We start from the raw sequence: 19,764 nt of genomic DNA on the forward strand, positions 1-19,764 counted from the left end.
CAACTGTTTTTGACTTTTTTCGGCTGGATTTGAGCGTTTTTCGTTGCGTTCGTTGTGTTGTTGTGACGTGAGCTAGCTCCGAGCGAGCCCACCAGCCCCCCCCCCCCCCCCCCCCCCGCGCCCTCCGGCCGTGTCGTCGGTACACGTTTATGTACACGTTTATATGAAAGAGGAACTTCACGAACGATCGGGACACGCACTGGAATCGCTTTAAATTAACTTGTTTTGACTTTATTCGGCTGGATTGAGTGTTTTCGTCGTGTCGTGGCGATGTGTCTTGGCTCTGAGTCCCCCGGCTCCGGCCCCGCCCCCCGGCTCCGGCCCCGCCCCCCGGCCGGCGTCGTACCACGTTTACACAAAGGAGGAACTCATGAACTGCGGAGAACAGTCGTCTTACCCGGAGATCGTCAAGTTATCCCGTCGCAATACTGACCTAACCTAATACTGATGTGCAATTCTGTCATATGTGCAATTGCTGTTGGAATTCATGTGCAATCTATGTGCTGTCGTGACACATATTCATGTGCAATTACTGTGAAATTCATGTGCAATCTATGTGCTGTCGTGACACATATTCATGTGCAATTACTGTCGTGATCACATGCAATGGTATTTATTTATTTATTTATTTGTCTGTGGGAGTTTTTTATTTATTTATAGGAGATCTTCTACTGAAAGTGTTTATCAGACTTCCTATAAGTGATCTGTTCTTCTGTATCTACCTCTGTATCTACCTGCGTTGCACCAATGAAATTTCCCCATGTGGGACAATAAAGGATTATCTTATCTTATCTTACTACATGTGTTGTTGAAAATGTTCAATATCAGTTGGAAAATATTCAGCCTTCCCGCGCGGCCACCTTCCCGTCTTCCCGTCATACCAATTGACGCTCGTTGATGATCGCATATGGGACAAAAAATCCTTATAATAAAACAGTATTGTTCTGTCACATAAAAAGCAGAAATAAAATAAGACAAACCCAATGTCAATCAAAAAACAGACTGTAACTAGACCTAGACCTGGTCCTGAGTCTGAACCGGGACTAGACCAGAGGGGAAGGTCTTAAATATAAATGTCATTAACGTCTGATTCAGTTAATGTTGAAAACGCAGTTTTACTGAATAACTGAGATAACATAGAGCACTAAGGGCAAACTCAATATGGTCGGCCCATGGCCCATTTTGTCAGACAAAGATCGGTTCAGAAGCCCCCTATTATGACAACATGAACAAGGCAGTTTACGTCACCCGGATCGGCGTCACCGGGGCCCCATCCTGGAGCCAGGCTTGGGATGGGTGCTCCATGGCGAGCGCCTGGTGGCCGGGTCTTACCCCACGGGGCCCGGCCGGGCACAGCCCGAAAGAGCGACTTGGGGGCCGCCCTCCCGTGGGCCCACCACCCGCAGGAGGATCCATAAGGGGCCGGTGCAGAGAGATCTGGGCGGCAGTCAACGGCAGGGGCCTCGGCGACCAGATCTCCAGACACAGAGACTAACTCTGGGGACATGGAATGTCACCTCGCTGGGGGGGAAAGAGCCTGAGCTTGTGCGGTAGGTTGAGCGATACCGACTAGATATAGTCGGCCTCACCTCCACGCACAGTTTGGGCTCTGGAACCCATCTCCTCGAGAGGGGCTGGACGCTCCACTTCTCTGGTGTTGCCCGCGGGGAGAGGCGGCGGGCTGGTGTGGGCTTGCTGATAGCCCCTCAGCTCAGCCGCCACGTGTTGGAGTTTACCCCGGTGAACAAGAGGGTCGCGTCCCTCCGCCTTCGGGTGGGGGACAGGTCTCTCACTGTTGTGGCGGCCTACGGGCCGAACAGCAGTGCAGAGTACCCGGCCTTCTTGGAGTCCTTGGGAGGGGTACTGGACAGTGCACCGACCGGGGACTCCGTTGTTCTACTGGGGGACTTCAACGCCCACGTGGGCAATGACAGTGACACCTGGAGAGGGGTGATCGGGAAGAACGGCTTCCCCGATCTGAACCCGAGCGGTGTTCAGTTATTGGACTTCTCTGCTAGCCACGGATTGTCCATAACGAACACCATGTTCAAGCACAAGGGTGTTCATCAGTGCACATGGCACCAGGACACCCTAGGCCGGAGGTCAATGATCGACTTTGTTGTCGTGTCATCTGACCTCCGGCCGCGTGTCTTGGACACTCGGGTGAAGAGAGGGGCAGAGTTGTCAACCGATCACCACCTGGTGGTGAGTTGGATCCGCTGGCGGAGGAGGAAGCCGGACAGACTTGGCAGACCCAAGTGCATTGTGAGGGTCTGTTGGGAACGTCTAGTGGAGCCCTCTGTCAGTAGGGTATTCAACTCGCACCTCCGGGAGAGCTTCTCCCATGTCCCGGGGGAGGTTGGGGACATTGAGTCCGAGTGGACCATGTTCTCCGCCTCCATTGTTGATGCGGCTGCTCGGAGTTGTGGTCGCAAGGTCTCCGGTGCCTGTCGTGGCGGCAACCCCCGAACCCGGTGGTGGACACCGGAAGTAAGGGATGCCGTTAGACTGAAGAAGGAGGCCTATCAGGCCACTCTGGCTTGTAGGTCTCCGGAGGTCATCGACGGATATCGGCAGGCCAAGCGAGCCGCGGCTCGTGCTGTCGCAGAGGCAAAAACCCGGGCCTGGGAGGAGTTCGGGGAGGCCATGGAGGAGGACTATCGGTCGGCACCAAAGAAATTTGGGCAAACCGTCCGGCACCTCAGGAGGGGGAAGCAGTGTCTTACCAACACCGTTTACGGTGCGGGTGGAGGCCTGCTGACCTCGAATGGGGATGTCGTCGGACGGTGGAAGGAATACTTTGAGGATCTCCTTAATCCCTCAGTCACGTCTTCCGAAGAGGAAGTAGAGACCGGGGACTCGGAGGCTGGCTCATCCATCACCCAAGCTGAAGTCACTGAGGTTGTTCGCAAACTCCTCGGTGGCAGGGCTCCGGGGGTGGATGAGATCCGCCCTGAGTACCTAAAGTATCTGGATGTTGTAGGACTGTCTTGGTTGACACGTCTCTGCAACATCGTGTGGCGGTCGGGGACCGTGCCTCTGGACTGGCAGACCGGGGTGGTGGTCCCTCTGTTCAAGAAGGGGGACCGGAGGGTGTGTTCCAACTACAGAGGGATCACACTCCTCAGCCTCCCGGGTAAGGTCTATTCCAAGGTACTGGAGAGGAGAATCCGACCGATAGTCGAACCTCGGATTCAGGAGGAGCAGAGTGGTTTTCGTCCCGGTCGTGGAACACTGGACCAGCTCTATATCCTCCATCGGGTGCTCGAGGGTTCATGGGAGTTTGCCCAACCAGTCCACACCCTCGGGGTGTCCTTTGGGGGTGCTCCGGGAGTACGGGGTCCGGGGCCCTTTGCTCAGGGCTGTCCGGTCCCTGTATGACCGGAGCAGGAGCTGTGTTCGCATTGCCGGCAGTAAGTCAGACCTGTTCCCAGTGCATGTTGGACTCCGCCAGGGCTGCCCTTTGTCACCGGTTCTGTTCATAATTTTTATGGACAGAATTTCTAGGCGCAGTCAGGGGTCGGAGGGTGTCCGGTTTGGGGACCACAGGATCTCATCTCTGCTGTTTGCAGACGATGTTGTCCTGATGGCTCCATCAAACCCGGACCTGCAACATGCACTGGGACAGTTTGCAGCCGAGTGTGAAGCGGCTGGGATGAGAATCAGCACCTCCAAATCCGAGGCCATGGTTCTCGACCGGAAAAAGGTGGCTTGCCCTCTCCAGGTGGGTGGGGTGTCCTTGCCCCAAGTGGAGGAGTTCAAGTATCTCGGGGTCTTGTTCACGAGTGAGGGAAGGATGGAGCGTGAGATTGACAGGCGGATCGGTGCAGCGGCTGCCGTGATGCAGTCGCTGCATCGGACTGTTGTGGTGAAGAGGGAGCTGAGCCGAAAGGCAAAGCTCTCTGTTTACCGGTCGGTCTACGTTCCTACCCTCACCTATTGTCATGAGCTTTGGGTAGTGACCGAAAGAACAAGATCGCGGATACAAGCGGTCGAAATGAGTTTCCTCCGCCGTGTGGCTGGGCGCTCCCTTAGAGATAAGGTGAGGAGCTCGGCCACACGGGGGGAGCTCGGAGTAGAGCCGCTGCTCCTCCACGTCGAGAGGAGCCAGTTGAGGTGGCTCGGGCATCTGTTCCGGATGCCTCCTGGGCGCCTCCCTCGGGAGGTGTTTCAGGCATGTCCCACCGGGAAGAGGCCCCGGTGAAGACCCAGGACACGCTGGAGAGACTATGTCTCTCGGCTGGCCTGGGAACGCCTCGGGATCCCCCCGGAGGAGTTAGAGGAAGTGTCTGGGGAGAAGGAAGTCTGGGAGTCCCTGCTCAGACTGCTGCCCCCGCGACCCGGCCCCGGATAACGCGGCAGAAGATGGATGAATGGATGGATGGATGGGTCCGCGGGCCACCAATTTAATAGATCTGCAGTGTGTGTGTGTGTGAGAAGCACTTTGAATTGCAAGAGATTGAAAGGGTCAGTCACATAAGGGGGAGGAGTCTTGAGGGGATGAACCAGAAACATGTTTGGGGGGTGTTATTTGCTATCTATATGAATCAGGACAAGATTGTAACGTTGTTCCAAAGGCATGGAGTTAGATACTCCCAGTGTTGTGCCTGAACGCGTTCATTGAACGAAAGTTCATGAACGCGTTCATAATTTTGGTGAACGTGAACTGAACGAACGGTATTACTGCTGACGAACGAAACTGTGAACGCGTTCATTCTGGTGTCTGTGAACGGCAAAATTTGTTCTTTTTATTTTCGTTCAATAAGAAGTCAGATTGGTTAAGTGTGCCCCAAAAGAGCCTGTGTCTGGCAAGTGTGAGAGCTCCAGTTGTAGAGGCGATAGATGCGCAGACAGAGATTTCGCGTGTCGCACCGGACTGCGCATGCGCATCAAAACAAAAAGCAGCACGGACGCGACCGCGACAGAGCAGCAGGAGTCGCCCTACGACCAGTTACGTGAGTTTCATGATAAGGTCGGTGAGGATGGGAACAATCTAACATTTCTGTGCAAACTTTGTCCAGCAAGTTGTCCCTCATGTTTTTGAGAAAATACTGTGGGACTGAAAGCTGCTACTGCTGCTAGTGTGGTGCTGGACAGCAACACATGGGGGAAGTCTGGTCCCTTCAATGTGAATGTAAATCCTGGTTGTGTAAGGATTCAAAATTGGATATGAAGATGAAATCTGACACATATTTTCAGCAATAAACTAATACAATAATTGCTGCCTGTGGTTGTATATGGGCTGTGGAATAATTTAGAACAATTATGGCATAATATTGAAAAAAAGAACTGAACTAGTTCATTTTTGGAGCTGTGAACTTAGTTCAAAATTTTTAAGTATGAACTATGAACTGAACTAGTTCATTTTAAAATGTATGAACTATGAACTGAACTAGATCATGTAGAAAGTGAACTTCCCCAACACTGGATACTCCAATACAGTAGGTGGCAGCATACACCTTTTTTACACTGGTTGGTAGTGCTCCAATTCAACGCAAAGAAGAAGAAACAGTGTGTTCTGTCGCTGGAGAAGTGGCCTCCTGACCTACATTGTGTACAATCCACTTTTTGCATGGGCACTTTGTACATGTTTAGTTTTAAAAATGTGAAGCATGTACTTTGGTTTTGTCTGAGATTTTACCTTTTGTTTCAATCCAAACTGCTCCCGGTTAACCTACATCCCATCCAGGCTAACACTTCTCTCTTCTCTCTCAGTCTGCTCACAGTTCTCCAAAGGCGTCTATGCGATCCTGGGCATGTACGATCGCCGCACCATCAACATGCTCATGTCGTTCTGTGGCTCTCTTCACGTGTGCTTCGTCACGCCATCCTTCCCCGTCCAAACCAACAACCAGTTCCTCCTGCAGCTGAGGCCGCCGCTCCAGGAGCCGCTCATGGCCCTGGTCCACCACTTCGACTGGAACCGCTTTGTCTACATGTACAGCCCCGGCACCGGTAAGAATGCTAACACCAGAGTGATGGCACAGGCTAACACCAGAGTGACGGTACACGCTAACACCAGAGTGACGGCACACAACAATAAAGCACTCATGTGCGGTCAGGACAATCAAGGCAATCAGTGATTGACCAATAAAATCTAAAATTATTGTGTGTCACAACTATATGTAAATTGTTCCGAAAAATATACAAATAAATTCCTTTCCCCCGCACTTCTGCTGCTGAAGCTTGGCTGAAGTCACAGTGTCTTTTATTGGCCTCTACAGGCCGCTGAGCAGTACTGCAGGAAGCTTGGTTCTTCTTCTCCTGCAGCTGCTCACTCTGTGGTCATGTTCAGAGGCCCGTTCATGCTCCGCCCTCTAACATGAGCTTTTAGAACCAGAGCGGAGAAGTGAAGCTCTAACTGAGCATGTGCAGAGGAGAAGAGAAGCAACAGCAGCGCCAAGTGTCAATAAACAAACTAAACTCTATCTTTAATAATAATTCTGTGTTTGTAGCTCAGGTTCTGTTCAGGTTTATAATGATAAGATGTTTATATTTTAATAACACAGAGCTCTCATTTTTGTCATGAACTGATGGTGTATTTACTCTGTCCAGCAGGTTAAATGGGTAAGATACTTTGGCTCAATAGGACAGGCGCAAGAGACCGGGGTTTGAGACTGAACTTTCCATGTGAAAATTAGTTTTCACTTTTGTGTGCAAAAGTTATCCACTAAATATTGATGAACTCCCCCCACCTGCGGCCCGTCCATAAAAGTCACTACACGCTACTGCAATAACGTGTACTTTAACCTTAACCTCATCTCGACCCATGAAGCAATGACATAAGACCTTTTTTACTCCTTCAGTTCCTCTCTTTCTCTCTCTCCTTCACCTCTCTGTCTTTTGTTCACTCTTCCCTTTCCCTCCTTCTGCTTTCTTTCTACCTTGCTCTTTCCTCTCTACCTCCCCTTTCTCTTTCCTTTTCACCCCATCTCTCTTTCCGAACAGTATTTCCCACATAACTTATTTCTTCTCCTCTAGTTTCTCCCTCTTTATCTTCATTCATGCAGTGTGAAAGTGTCTCTTTCCTCTCCGTCTTTCCTTCACCTCCTCCCCCTCTTTCTCCTCTTCCCGCATCTCTCCATCCTCCCCCATTCCGAACAGTATTTCCCACATAACTCACTTCTCCCTCTTCCTCCTCATGCTGTGTGAACATCTCTCTCTCCTCCTCCCACATCTCTCTCTCTCCCCGCTGTACTTTCCACATAACTCGCCTCTCGGTCGCCCTCTCCGAGACGTCTCCCTCTATCCCATAATCACCTCTCCGTCCTGTTTCCATGGAGACGGCTGGGTTAAGCACATGTTAGTGCCCCCGATGCTTTTGCGCCGGCGGCTGCTGGAAACGACAGAAAACAAGTGGCGCTCGGAGACGTTTGCCGAGTTTTAACGCAAATAATTGACTCGAGCAGCAGAACGTAATATGGGGGAGGAGTAGGAGAGAGGAAGAGGAGAGAGGAGGATGAGGAAGAGGAGGAACGCCGTTATTCAGACATTCCCAGAAATGGGAGAATATCTAAAGTGTCCAAATCAGAATGTTCAGGCAAAATGAAGTCGAGTACAATATATTTTAAATGGTAAACACTAATGTGTCAAGGTTGGAATGTCCAGTAATTATAAAATAAGGAAAAATACACATATCAATACTTTTCTAGCCTTAAAATTTTACTTTTGTTAAAGAAAAAGTATAATTAGTGTTAAAGTGTGTAATATTTCTGCAGATAAAAGTAAGTGTCTGTCATAATGCGTGTCAAATATAAATGCAGTAAAATCCTATGTAAAATGTGTTTAAAGCAGCTTTGATGTCACTCACATTTGACAGCGCCCCCTGGAGGATGCTCACATGTGTCTAAGGCTTTCTGAGCTCAATCCAGTTTACTGTTTTGAGGCGCCTTCTGAAACAACGACGAACCATTTTAAAATAGCGTTATTATTCACTCACTGAATGGACTGTCTGTAGTTTCTGTCCATTGCTGCAGAAACAGAAACCTGACAGGAATTTGTGACTGAAGAAGGGCCTGCAGCAACAAGCTATAAGTGTGAAAAAAAATCTGACATGACTCCAGCGAAAAGTCGTTTATTTGGTCTGAGGTGTCGGAGCTGGTCTCGGTCTCGGTCCCGGTCCTGGTCCCACTCCTGGCCCTGGTCCTGGTCCTGGTCCGAGCCCTGGTCCTGGTCCTTGCCCTGATCCCGGTCCTACTCCTGGCCCTGGTCCCAGTCCTGGTCATGGCCCTGGTTCCGGTCCTACTCCTGGCCCTGGCCCTGGTCCTGGCCCTGGTCCCGGTCCTACTCCTGGCCCTGGTTCTGGTCCTACTTCTGGCCCTGGTCCCAGTCCCGGTCCTACTAATGGTCCCGGTCTACTCCTGGTTCTGGTCCTGGTCCTGGTCCCGGTCCTACTCCCAGCCCTGGCCCTTGTCCCGGTCCTACTCCTGGCCCTTGTCCCGGTCCTACTCCTGGCCCTGGTGCAGGTCTGGGTCCTGGCCCTGGTCCCAGTCCTACTTCTGGCCCTGGTCCTACTCTCGGTCCTACTCCTGGTCCTGGTCCCAGTCCCGGTCCTACTCCTGGTCCTGGCCCTGGCCCTGGCCCTGGTCCTACTTCTGGCCCTGGTCCCTGTCCTTCTCCTGGCCCTAGTCCCAGTCCCGGTCCTACTCCTGGTCAATGTCCTGGTCCTGGTCCTGGCCCTGACCCTGGTCCCTGTCCTACTCCTGGCCCTGGCCCTGGTCCCGGTCCTATTCCTGGACCTGGTCCCGTTCCTACTCCTGGCCCTGGTTCTGGTCCTGGCCTACTCCTGGCCCTGGCCGTGGTCCTGGTCCCGGTCCTACTCCTGGCCCTTGTCCTGGTCCTGGCTCTAGCCCTGGTCTTGGTCCTGGCTCTGGTCCTGCTCCTGGCCCTGGTCCTGGCTCTGGTCCTGGCCCTGTCTCGTAAAAACAAGTCCTGTCTGTTTCTTCATTAAGTCTTTGTCGACGCCGCTCACACTTTACTTTTTAATCATGTTCCATTGTCTGCTCCGGACGAACATCTTTTATTCATGCAAGGGTCTCTGTCTCTCTATTTCTTTGTCCTTTCCTCTCCTTCTCTTTCTTTAGTGCCTGTCCTCTGGTGCCCTGTTTTCCATTGCCACTACAAAATCCAGAGATGCCCTGTCCTCTCCTCTTTTTCACCGTCCTTCCCCGTCTACACTCTGGACATGTCTTTGCGTCGCTCCTCCTCCGCTATAGTCCGCACTGCTCTTGTTGGGAGCAGTTTGTGCCGATGACAGGAGCGGAATGACTTAAAGCTGTCGGGCTTAGAATTACTGCAGGGGTTGTTTCTGCTTCTAAGAAGAAACTGTGAAATAATCACGCTGTTTGAGGTCACAACAACAGAACACACTAAACTTGTTTTAAAGAGTAAAACAAGTTCAATTGGAGATGTACCAAATGGAACTGGTGTTCCAAATCGGGTAATGAGCGTTAGGTAGTTGTGATTGCTTCAGCGCCGCAGCAGTCTGACTCACTGCAGCAGACCTTCTCACTCTGATACTCAGCTTCTTCTCCCTTTGCCACAAACAACAAAAGAACAATAAGGATTAGTGCAGGAATCAAGGCTGTTTCTTCCATCTAAAGGTGCACTGTGTAAGTATGAGTATGAAATCTATCTCCAGCATGTGACTCCACTGTTGCCCAAGTTACAGGTCAGATCTGTGGAGAGACGAGCACACTCACAGTAATCCCAAAGCACACCTGGAGTAATACAAACACACACATACAAAGCTTCAGTTTACACCAGAGACTTTCCTCTGTGTCTTCTCTTTTTTGCTTAAAGGAAAAATAGAGGATTTTTCCTCTATTAAGTTGAGAACTCAGGCAACTGTTAGTCCCTTTTTGTTTTTTAAAGCACATGTACACACTCACCCCCCACCCTCCTGTTCTTTCTAAGAGGCCGCCTCCCATCAAACCCAGTGCAGAAGCCCCAACAGCCCTGCTGCTACATCGGATCGCATCTCATCTCTGGTCTCCGCAAATTTCCGTCTTTGTTGAGCTCGAACACAGTCTTTCTCTGTCGTCATTTGGTACTGTACACTGAAGGAACTCGCTAAACACACACCGGCATATCAACCACGCATGCGCAGCCAGGGAAACCTGCTGCTATCCTGGGAACGAGGCTGCAGGCGTGCAGTAGCGTGCAGGGAATGATTGACATGTGGGAGAACTACTCTGCTATCCACGCGACAAGGAAATGGGACTCAGATTGCGTGCCAAAAATCCTCTATTATTCCTTTAATATTAAAGGTTGGTTGGATGGATAAAGTCTGTTTTAAAAGCGAACAAGGGACAAAAATTAGAGTCCTGGTTTTTCAAGCCTTTGACTAAGGCCTTGAAGCCCTGAGGCCTGGAGGTCCTGCGGTCCTGCACAGTGTTTCTGTGTCTTCTGAGTTAATTTTGATTCTGTAGCTCTGTTGTTCCATGCTGAAATGCAGGCCTAATCTGAGCGACTCTAAACATTAGTACGTTATAACGAACACTTACCACAGCAAAAGAAAAGCCACTGCGTAGAACCAGGGAGCGTTGTGGTTATAACGTGGTTTATGGTGTGGCGTCTGTGCCAAATGAAGAGCAGTGTGTGTGAACAGGAACCACCCAGAAGTTAAGAGCTCTTAATCCAGTGCACACATGTTTTTGAACTTTGTGTCTTTGTTGGTTTGCCGGTCCTGTGGTTTGCCGGTCCTGTGGTTTGCCTGTCCGGTGTTTTGCCGGTCGTTGCTCTGTCCTTGTTCACGGCGCAGACTCCACAGGGACCTCCGCTCACTCAGCCGATCCTGCTCCCAAACTGACAGCACCAAAAACATCTACCTCTGGTGCATTAAAAACGCTCTTTTCCCTTTGGAGTCCTCAGTCAAAGATGACAAATAACTTTAAAATAACTTTTATAAAGGAGATCAACTTGTATGAGTCATATTTTAAAGTAAGAGTGGTAAAATGGCTCATCCTCCTACTTAATAACTACAACTAAAATAACTTATTAAAGTCATTATTACAAATACAGCTGACTAGAAATCTGTGATCAATCAATGCACATCTGTATTAAACAAGAAATATTAAAGTGTTCTATAGTTCTCAGATTTTTTTTCCAGCCTTGTAAATTTTCTTTCTGTTGAGGCAAAACTAAATGTAAATGTTAACTCGCAAAATCCATATTTAACTGAAATGTGTCGAGGTACACAATCCTAACCTTTTAATGAATACATAAATGTGCGCGCTCAAACATAAGCGTGATGAAAGTGCTGTTACGTCCTGACCTCTCGTTAGCGACCGACAGACGAAGCTAATCGGCTGAACCAGGCCAAGGAGAGATGCATGATGGGAGGCGGAGCGGAACGGGACAAAAGGATAATGTTAGTGAATGCACGGCTGCTCACCCGACCTCACCCGTATCCCCCACTCACACACGCACACGCACCAAATACACACACACACACACACACACACATATACATTTAACAAGAATAAAGGATGAACATTGAGGGGAAAAAACACAGGCAATAAAACAGAACAACCGTCAACATCCATTTAATTTTTTTTTTTAAATCAAGGCACAAACAAACCAAACGCCCCATTTTGTCCACAGTCTGTCAAGTTTGTCCCTTTTCCATCCATCCATCTTCTGCCGCTTTATCCGGGGCCGGGTCGCGGGGGCAGCAGTCTGAGCAGGGACTCCCATACTTCCTCCTCCCAGACACTTCCTCTAACTCCTCCGGGGGGATCCCGAGGCGTTCCCAGGCCAGCCGAGAGACATAGTCTCTCCAGCGTGTCCTGGGTCTTCCACGGGGCCTCTTCCCGGTGGGACATGCCTGAAACACCTCCCGAGGGAGGCGCCCAGGAGGCATCCGGAACAGATGCCCGAGCCACCTCAGCTGGCTCCTCTCGACGTGGAGGAGCAGCGGCTCTACTCCGAGCTCCCCCCGTGTGGCCGAGCACCTCACCTTATCTCTAAGGGAGCGCCCAGCCACACGGCGGAGGAAACTCATTTTGACCGCTTGTATCCGCGATCTTGTTCTTTCGGTCACTACCCAAAGCTCATGACCAGAGGTGAGGGTAGGAACGTAGACCGACAGGTAAATAGAGAGCTTTGCCTTTCGGCTCAGCTCCCTCTTTACCACAACGGTCTGATGCAGCGACTGCATCACGGCAGCCGCTGCACCGATCCGCCTGTCGATCTCACGCTCCATCCTTCCTTCACTCGTGAACAAGACCCCGAGATACTTGAACTCCTCCACTTGGGGCAAGGACACCCCACCCACCTGGAGAGGGCAAGCCACCTTTTTCCGGTCGAGAACCATGGCCTCGGATTTGGAGGTGCTGATTCTCATCCCAGCCGCTTCACACTCGGCTGCAAACCGTCCCAGTGCATGTTGCAGGTCCGGGTTTGATGGAGCCATCAGGACAACATCGTCTGCAAACAGCAGAGATGGAATCCTGTGGTCCCCAAACCGGACACCCTCCGACCCCTGACTGCGCCTAGAAATTATGTCCATAAAAATTATGAACAGAACCGGTGACAAAGGGCAGCCCTGGCGGAGTCCAACATGCACTGGGAACAGGTCTGACTTACTGCCGGCAATGCGAACACAGCTCCTGCTCCGGTCATACAGGGACCCGACAGCCCTGAGCAAAGGGCCCCGGACCCCGTACTCCCGGAGCACCCTCCAAAGGACACCCCGAGGGACACGGTCCAAAGCCTTCTCCAGATCCACAAAGCACATGTGGACTGGTTGGGCAAACTCCCATGAGCCTTCGAGCACCCGATGGAGGGTATAGAGCTGGTCCAGTGTTCCACGACCGGGACGAAAACCACTCTGCTCCTCCTGAATCCGAGGTTCGACTATCGGATTCTCCTCTCCAGTACCTTGGAATAGACTTTACCCGGAAGGCTGAGGAGTGTGATCCCTCTGTAGTTGGAACACACACTCCGGCCCCCCTTCTCGAACAGAGGGACCACCACCCCGGTCTGCCTGTCCAGAGGCACGGTCCCCGAACGCCACGCGATGTTGCAGAGTCGTGTCAACCAAGACAGTCCTACAACATCCAGATACTTTAGATACTCAGGGCGGATCTCATCCACCCCCGGAGCCCTGCCACCGAGGAGTTTGCGAACAACCTCAGTGACTTCAGCTTGGGTGATGGATGAGCCAGCCTCCGAGTCCCCGGTCTCTACTACCTCTTCGGAAGACGTGACTGAGGGATTAAGGAGATCCTCAAAGTATTCCTTCCACCGTCCGACGACATCCCCATTCGAGGTCAGCAGGCCTCCACCCGCACCGTAAACGGTGTTGGTAAGACACTGCTTCCCCCTCCTGAGGTGCCGGACGGTTTGCCCAAATTTCTTTGGTGCCGACCGATAGTCCTCCTCCATGGCCTCCCCGAACTCCTCCCAGGCCCGGGTTTTTGCCTCTGCGACAGCACGAGCCGCGGCTCGCTTGGCCTGCCGATATCCGTCGATGACCTCCGGAGACCTACAAGCCAGAGTGGCCTGATAGGCCTCCTTCTTCAGTCTAACGGCATCCCTTACTTCCGGTGTCCACCACCGGGTTCGGGGGTTGCCGCCACGACAGGCACCGGAGACCTTGCGACCACAACTCCGAGCAGCCGCATCAACAATGGAGGCGGAGAACATGGTCCACTCGGACTCAATGTCCCCAACCTCCCCCGGGACATGGGAGAAGCTCTCCCGGAGGTGCGAGTTGAATACCCTACTGACAGAGGGCTCCACTAGACGTTCCCAACAGACCCTCACAATGCGCTTGGGTCTGCCAAGTCTGTCCGGCTTCCTCCTCCGCCAGCTGATCCAACTCACCACCAGGTGGTGATCGGTTGACAACTCTGCCCCTCTCTTCACCCGAGTGTCCAAGACACGCGGCCAGAGGTCAGATGACACGACAACAAAGTCGATCATTGACCTCCGGCCTAGGGTGTCCTGGTGCCATGTGCACTGATGGACACCCTTGTGCTTGAACATGGTGTTCGTTATGGACAATCCGTGGCTAGCACAGAAGTCCAATAACTGAACACCGCTCGGGTTCAGATCGGGGAAGCCGTTCTTCCCGATCACCCCTCTCCAGGTGTCACTGTCATTGCCCACGTGGGCGTTGAAGTCCCCCAGTAGAACAACGGAGTCCCCGGTCGGTGCACTGTCCAGTACCCCTCCCAAAGACTGCAAGAAGGCCGGGTACTCTGCACTGCTGTTCGGCCCGTAGGCCGCCACAACAGTGAGAGACCTGTCCCCCACCCGAAGGCGGAGGGACGCGACCCTCTTGTTCACTGGGGTAAATTCCAACACGTGGCGGCTGAGCTGAGGGGCTATAAGCAAGCCCACACCAGCCTGCCGCCTCTCCCCGCGGGCAACACTAGAGAAGTGGAGCGTCCAGCCCCTCTCGAGGAGATGGGTTCCAGAGCCCAAACTGTGCGTGGAGGTGAGGCCGACTATATCTAGTTGGTATCGCTCAACCTCCCACACAAGCTCAGGCTCTTTCCCCCCCAGCGAGGTGACATTCCATGTCCCCAGAGTTAGTCTCTGTCTCTGGAGATCTGGTCGCCGAGGCCCCTGCCGTCGACTGCCGCCCAGATCTCTCTGCACCGGCCCCTTATGGATCCTCCTGCAGGTGGTGGGCCCACGGGAGGGCGGCCCCACGTCACTCTTTCGGGCTGTGCCCGGCCGGGCCCCGTGGGGTAAGACCCGGCCACCAGGCGCTCGCCATGGAGCACCCATCCCAGGCCTGGCTCCAGGATGGGGCCCCGGTGACGCCGATCCGGGCGACGTAAACTGCCTTGTTCTTGTAGTCATCATAAGAGGCTTCTGAACCGATCTTTGTCCGACCCGTCACCTAGGACCTGTTTGCCTTGGGAGACCCTACCAGGGGCATGAAGCCCCCGACAACATAGCTCCCGGGATCATTCGGGCACTCAAACCCCTCCACCACGTTAAGGTGTCGGTTCAAGGAGAGGTTTTGTCCCTTTTCCAAACAAGTCAATTTTTTTTTCCCTTTCGCGAATTTCCAGTGTAATGTCTGTCCAGTCCCTGATCGTCGGTGTAATTTGTGTCATCCATTGTTTTGTGAGGGCCCTTTTTTGCCACTGCAGGAGGAACTGTTTATTGTGTCCATGGCAGGAGTCCTGAGGCCCAAGATTGTCCACAGCGTTTTATTGTACGTACTCAGTGCAATATTTTTGAACAACAGGACAGTCCCAGAACATGTGATAGTGGTTTGGTGCCACAGTGTCTCCAACAGTCTGCATTTCCCTGTGAGTAATAGGCACTTTGACATGGTGTTATGAAGAAACACTTTTCCAACAGAATTCTCTCCAAGCATGTGACTTTGTGGTCTTTCACTGGGATGTACACACATTTTCCCATTATTTTCCCACTTTATTTTTGATATATATGGTTAAATGACTGTACATTAATGCATTGATATAATTTAAATATAATTCCTCTTGAAAGTTCAGATTTATAAGCCTTGATAAACATCTCAGTCAGAGGGTTAGAATGGTCATTACGTTGTTTAATTTCTTGATTATAATAACTCCTTATTTGTAAGAACCTATAAAAGTCCTGTTCCTCCAAGTCAAAGGATTCTTTCAACATTTCAAAGCTTTTGATGTGATTATCTTTTACGATCTGGTGAAAAACCTTTAGACCTTCTGTACTCTCAGGTCAGTTAATTTGGTACAAAACCTTGGTCATAAACCGACCAGTTTAAGATTTGAACATCTTTGTTTAGTTTGTATGTTTTGATCAGCTCCTTCCATGTTGTAAGCACAGATTTTACCCAGGGATTCTTTAGTTATGAGCACCATTGAGCTTCTTATGTCAGTATAGCAAAGATGTATGTGGCCTGTAGGCTTTAATCGAGGTGGAATAGTACTTTTGAAATACTGTTTGTGCTGCGCTCCTCTCGGCCGAGGTGAGAAGGAGCTGTGGACCTGATCAGAAGCTGATCTGTGCAGAAGATGCTGCTGCAGCTTGTTCAGACCATGCCGATTGTTTGTCAAGAAACATGCAATACTTTACTAGAATGTGTTCCTTATATTTATATTTGGATCAGTTGGTTGGATGTATGAATTAGAGCATAATGGATTTATAAATAAGTGCTTTGTGGATAAACATGACATTTCACACATTTTCTATCCAGAGTAAAAACATGACCCATTTGGTAAATTTTTAAGACCCTTTTTTAAAAAAATGTATGAGCATATATATCGTAATGAAGGAATTGTATCGGACTATGTAAGTATCGGGTTACGTATCGTATCGCAAGGGTCTTGGCAATACCCAGCCCTAGTTTGGGTTAAAGAAAGGCAAATGAAACGCACCAGTTTACCAGTTGCCCGATGTCTTCCCTCAATTAAGCATTTATTGACTAGTTTTACCCTGTCTTTGTGCTGTAGGTTTAACTTTACAGTTTCGTGCTCTGGTGTCAGCTGTAGTTTAATTTACAAGTATCCAATATGATTTAACTAAATACTATTCTTCCACTGCATATGTCCTGTCCTACACGCTGACATGATAAGTAGCGCTGGTGGAACATTGTCTTTGACAATGTGTAAAGTTTCTTTAGAATCAGGGCATCATTTATAAAGCTCTATTTGTGATTTGTGTCTGATGTTCACATGGAAGCTGCCACTGCTGATGATGCTGAATTAATGAGGCTAACAACCTGAGCTTTGAAGTTCAGGTCTGACATGAGTGAAAGTGATAAATGAGCAGATAAGCAGAAAATAGGAGCTTTAAAGTCATAAAACAGGCTCTGATGCTGACGCTGTTGAGTTCATGACACGGGGAACAGAAGAGCTGTCAGAGTAGGAGGCAGGTCCAGAGCCTCTGACGGAGCCAAGATACACTTCACAACAAACAAACAAGAGACTGTTTTAGCCCTTTGTGACCCGCCATGGAACAAGTCCGCCTGAGCATCCGTTTACCTTTATGCTCCAGGTTTTATGAATAAAATATGGCAAATGAGATCACGTTTGATATTTAAAATAATATTTCACTCCCAGATGCTGAAATTACAGGTCTCAGGGAAGTTAGAAGTGTTATAAGATAAGATAAGATAAGATAATCCTTTATTGTCCCACATGGGGAAATTTTATTGGTGCAACACAGGAAGATACAGAGGTAGACACAGACGAAAAGAACAGATCACTTATAGGAAGTTTGAAAAACACTTTCAGTAGAAGATCTCCTATAAACAAAAACTCCCATAGACAAATAAATAAATACAAAAATACCATTGCATGTGATCACGACAGTAATTGGACATGAATATGTGTCACGACGGCACATAGATTGCACATGAATTTCACAATAATTGCACAAGAATCACAACAGTAATTGCGCATATGACAGAATTGCACATGGTTAGGTCAGTATTGCGAGTGTTCAGGACTAACAGTGTTTGTTGTAGAGTCTGACAGCAGCAGGAAGGAAAGACCTACAAAACCTTTCCTTCACACAGCGAGGGTGGATCAGTCTCTCACTGAAGCTGCTCTCCAGAGCGGACAGAGTGTCCTGCAGAGGGTGAGACTCATGGTCAAGCATAGATGTGAATCTAGCCAGGACCCTTCTGTCTCCCACCTCCTGCACCGAGTCCAGAGCGCAGCCCAGGACGGAGCTGGACTACTTGATGACTTTGTCCAGCTTCTTCCTCTCCCTCTCTGTGATGTGCTGCTCCAGCAGGCCACACCTACAGGAGCTGATGCCACCACAGAGTCATAGAAGGTCTTCAGGAGTGGCCCTGTCACTCCAAAAGACCTGAGTCTCCTCAGGAGGTAGAGCTGACTCTGGCTCTTCCTGTACAGTGCGTCTGTGTTATGAGTCCAGTCCAGTTTGTGGTTCAGATGAACACCCAGGTACTTGTATGAGTCCACTCGCTCAATGTCCCGTCCCTGGATGTTCACTGGTGAGGGGGCAGTGGGGTGGCGATTGCGGAAATCCACCACCATCTCCTTGGTCTTCCCCGCGTTGATGAGGAGGTGGTTCCGCTGACACCAGTCCACAAAGTCCTGCGCCAGTCCTCCGCATCATCGTCGTCCGTGATGAGTCCGATGATGGCAGAGTCATCAGAGAACTTCTGCAGGACACAGCTGTCCGTGTCGTGTCTGAAGTCTGCAGTGTAAAGGGTGAAGAGAAAGGGCCCTGGGGCGCCCCCACACTGCAGGTCCGAGTGTCAGACACACAGTCCCGTGCTCTCACAAACTGGGGTCGCTCTGTGAGGTAGTCCAGGATCCACTCTGCCAGGCCATACTCCACACCAGCCGTCTCCAGCTTGTCCCTCAGGAGCAGCGGCTGGATGGTGTTGAAGGCGCTGAAGAGATCGAAGAACAGGATCCTCAAAGAGCTGCCAGGCTTTTCCAGGTGAGAGAGAGAGCGGTGCAGCAGGGAGATGACGGCGTCCTCCACTCCGATTCCAGGCCGATATGCAAACTGTAGCGGGTCCATGGCTGAGCTCACGGTGGAGTGGAGGTGGTCCAGGACCAGCCGCTCCAGTGTCTTCCTCAGGTGGGACGTGAGAGCCACTGGCCTGAAGCTGTTGAAGTCTTTGGCGCGTGGTGTCTTGGACACAGGTAATATGATTTTTTTAAAAGCACATGCTATGGGAGAAATAGACTTTTTCTCTCTTTTAACTCTGTTTCTCGTCACAAACTGAAGTTGATTAGCCTCATTCACTTTGTTTGTTTGATGAATCCTGTTTACGACCTCATCTTCTCTGCTCCTTCTCTGCGCCTCACAAAAACACTCACATTACAATTTCACACATTTGTGACTTTGTCAGAGGTATACATTTAGAGGTTTCCTGAGCTGCTTTCATAAATCATCACTCGTCCTGAGTCTTTCTGGCTCACATCACCTTCATTAAAACCGTGTGCTTACATTCGCTAGCTTTTGTTTATTTACCATGATAATTCCCTCTGCTGCCAGTAGATGGAGTGCTAACAAAAATCCTGACTAGGAGAACGTCATGTGTGGTTTTCAGTATAAACATTATTTAAGTTCTAAAACATGAGACACAGAAGCAAAGGAACAAGACTGTCCCAGATCTAAACAAATATCAAAAATATTACATGGACTTGCACAAATTTTTACACATAATACAGTCAAAATCTGGAAGGAAAAGACTAAGCTCTTCACCCAACAAATCTACACCGTCATCAATACCACCTACAAACAAATCACAACTGAACTGATTTGAGAGGAAAACCATGGACAATGGAATAGGGCTGCAGCTATCAATTATTTTAGTAATCGAGTAATCTATAATTTCTTTCTTCGATTAATCGATTAATGTTTTTGTACATTCCGTAAACTATCAGAAAGCATATTACATCATTTTAAAATAAACCTTATAGTTCATTGTAATAAACAAATAACAAATTGAGTTTCTGCTAAATATATATATATATATTCTTAATTTCACATGAGTTGTCCCCAAAACAGCAACTGTTCACTTCAGCAGTCCAACGTGTTCTGTTTGTATATAAAGAATACATATAAAGGACGAATAAACTTGTCACCAGACTGTTTCATTTGCGTTCCTGTCACATAACTTAAAACACAACATTTGTTTGTAAAACATTTTGGGTGGGACCAGTGATCCCTGGTGTTTTGAGCGGTGGCTCTACATTGTGCATTTTGTCAAAATATGGCGTTGGCTCAGTGTGCAGGTCACTTTGGCTCCGTGTCATCGCGGACTTTCTGTGTCACATTAGATTATTCTAACATAGTCGCGGTCCT

At 49.9% G+C, this 19,764-nt stretch overlaps 1 protein-coding gene across 2 annotated transcripts in view; it reads left to right on the plus strand.

Moving 5' to 3' along the window:
• The window catches only part of LOC140360657 (glutamate receptor 1-like), an 83,751-nt gene that overhangs the window by 31,862 nt on the left and 32,125 nt on the right, over positions 1-19,764 (plus strand). For both annotated transcript variants that reach the window (XM_072445981.1, XM_072445980.1), the window contains exon 3: positions 5,716-5,955. In XM_072445981.1, coding sequence (XP_072302082.1) covers positions 5,716-5,955 — 240 coding nt within the window. The remainder of the gene's footprint in view (positions 1-5,715; positions 5,956-19,764) is intronic.

This window comes from Eucyclogobius newberryi, unplaced genomic scaffold (genome assembly GCF_026437365.1).
Source record: "Eucyclogobius newberryi isolate DKJ021-1_F unplaced genomic scaffold, fEucNew1.0.hap1 SCAF_15, whole genome shotgun sequence".
NCBI classification, from domain to species: domain Eukaryota; kingdom Metazoa; phylum Chordata; class Actinopteri; order Gobiiformes; family Gobiidae; genus Eucyclogobius; species Eucyclogobius newberryi.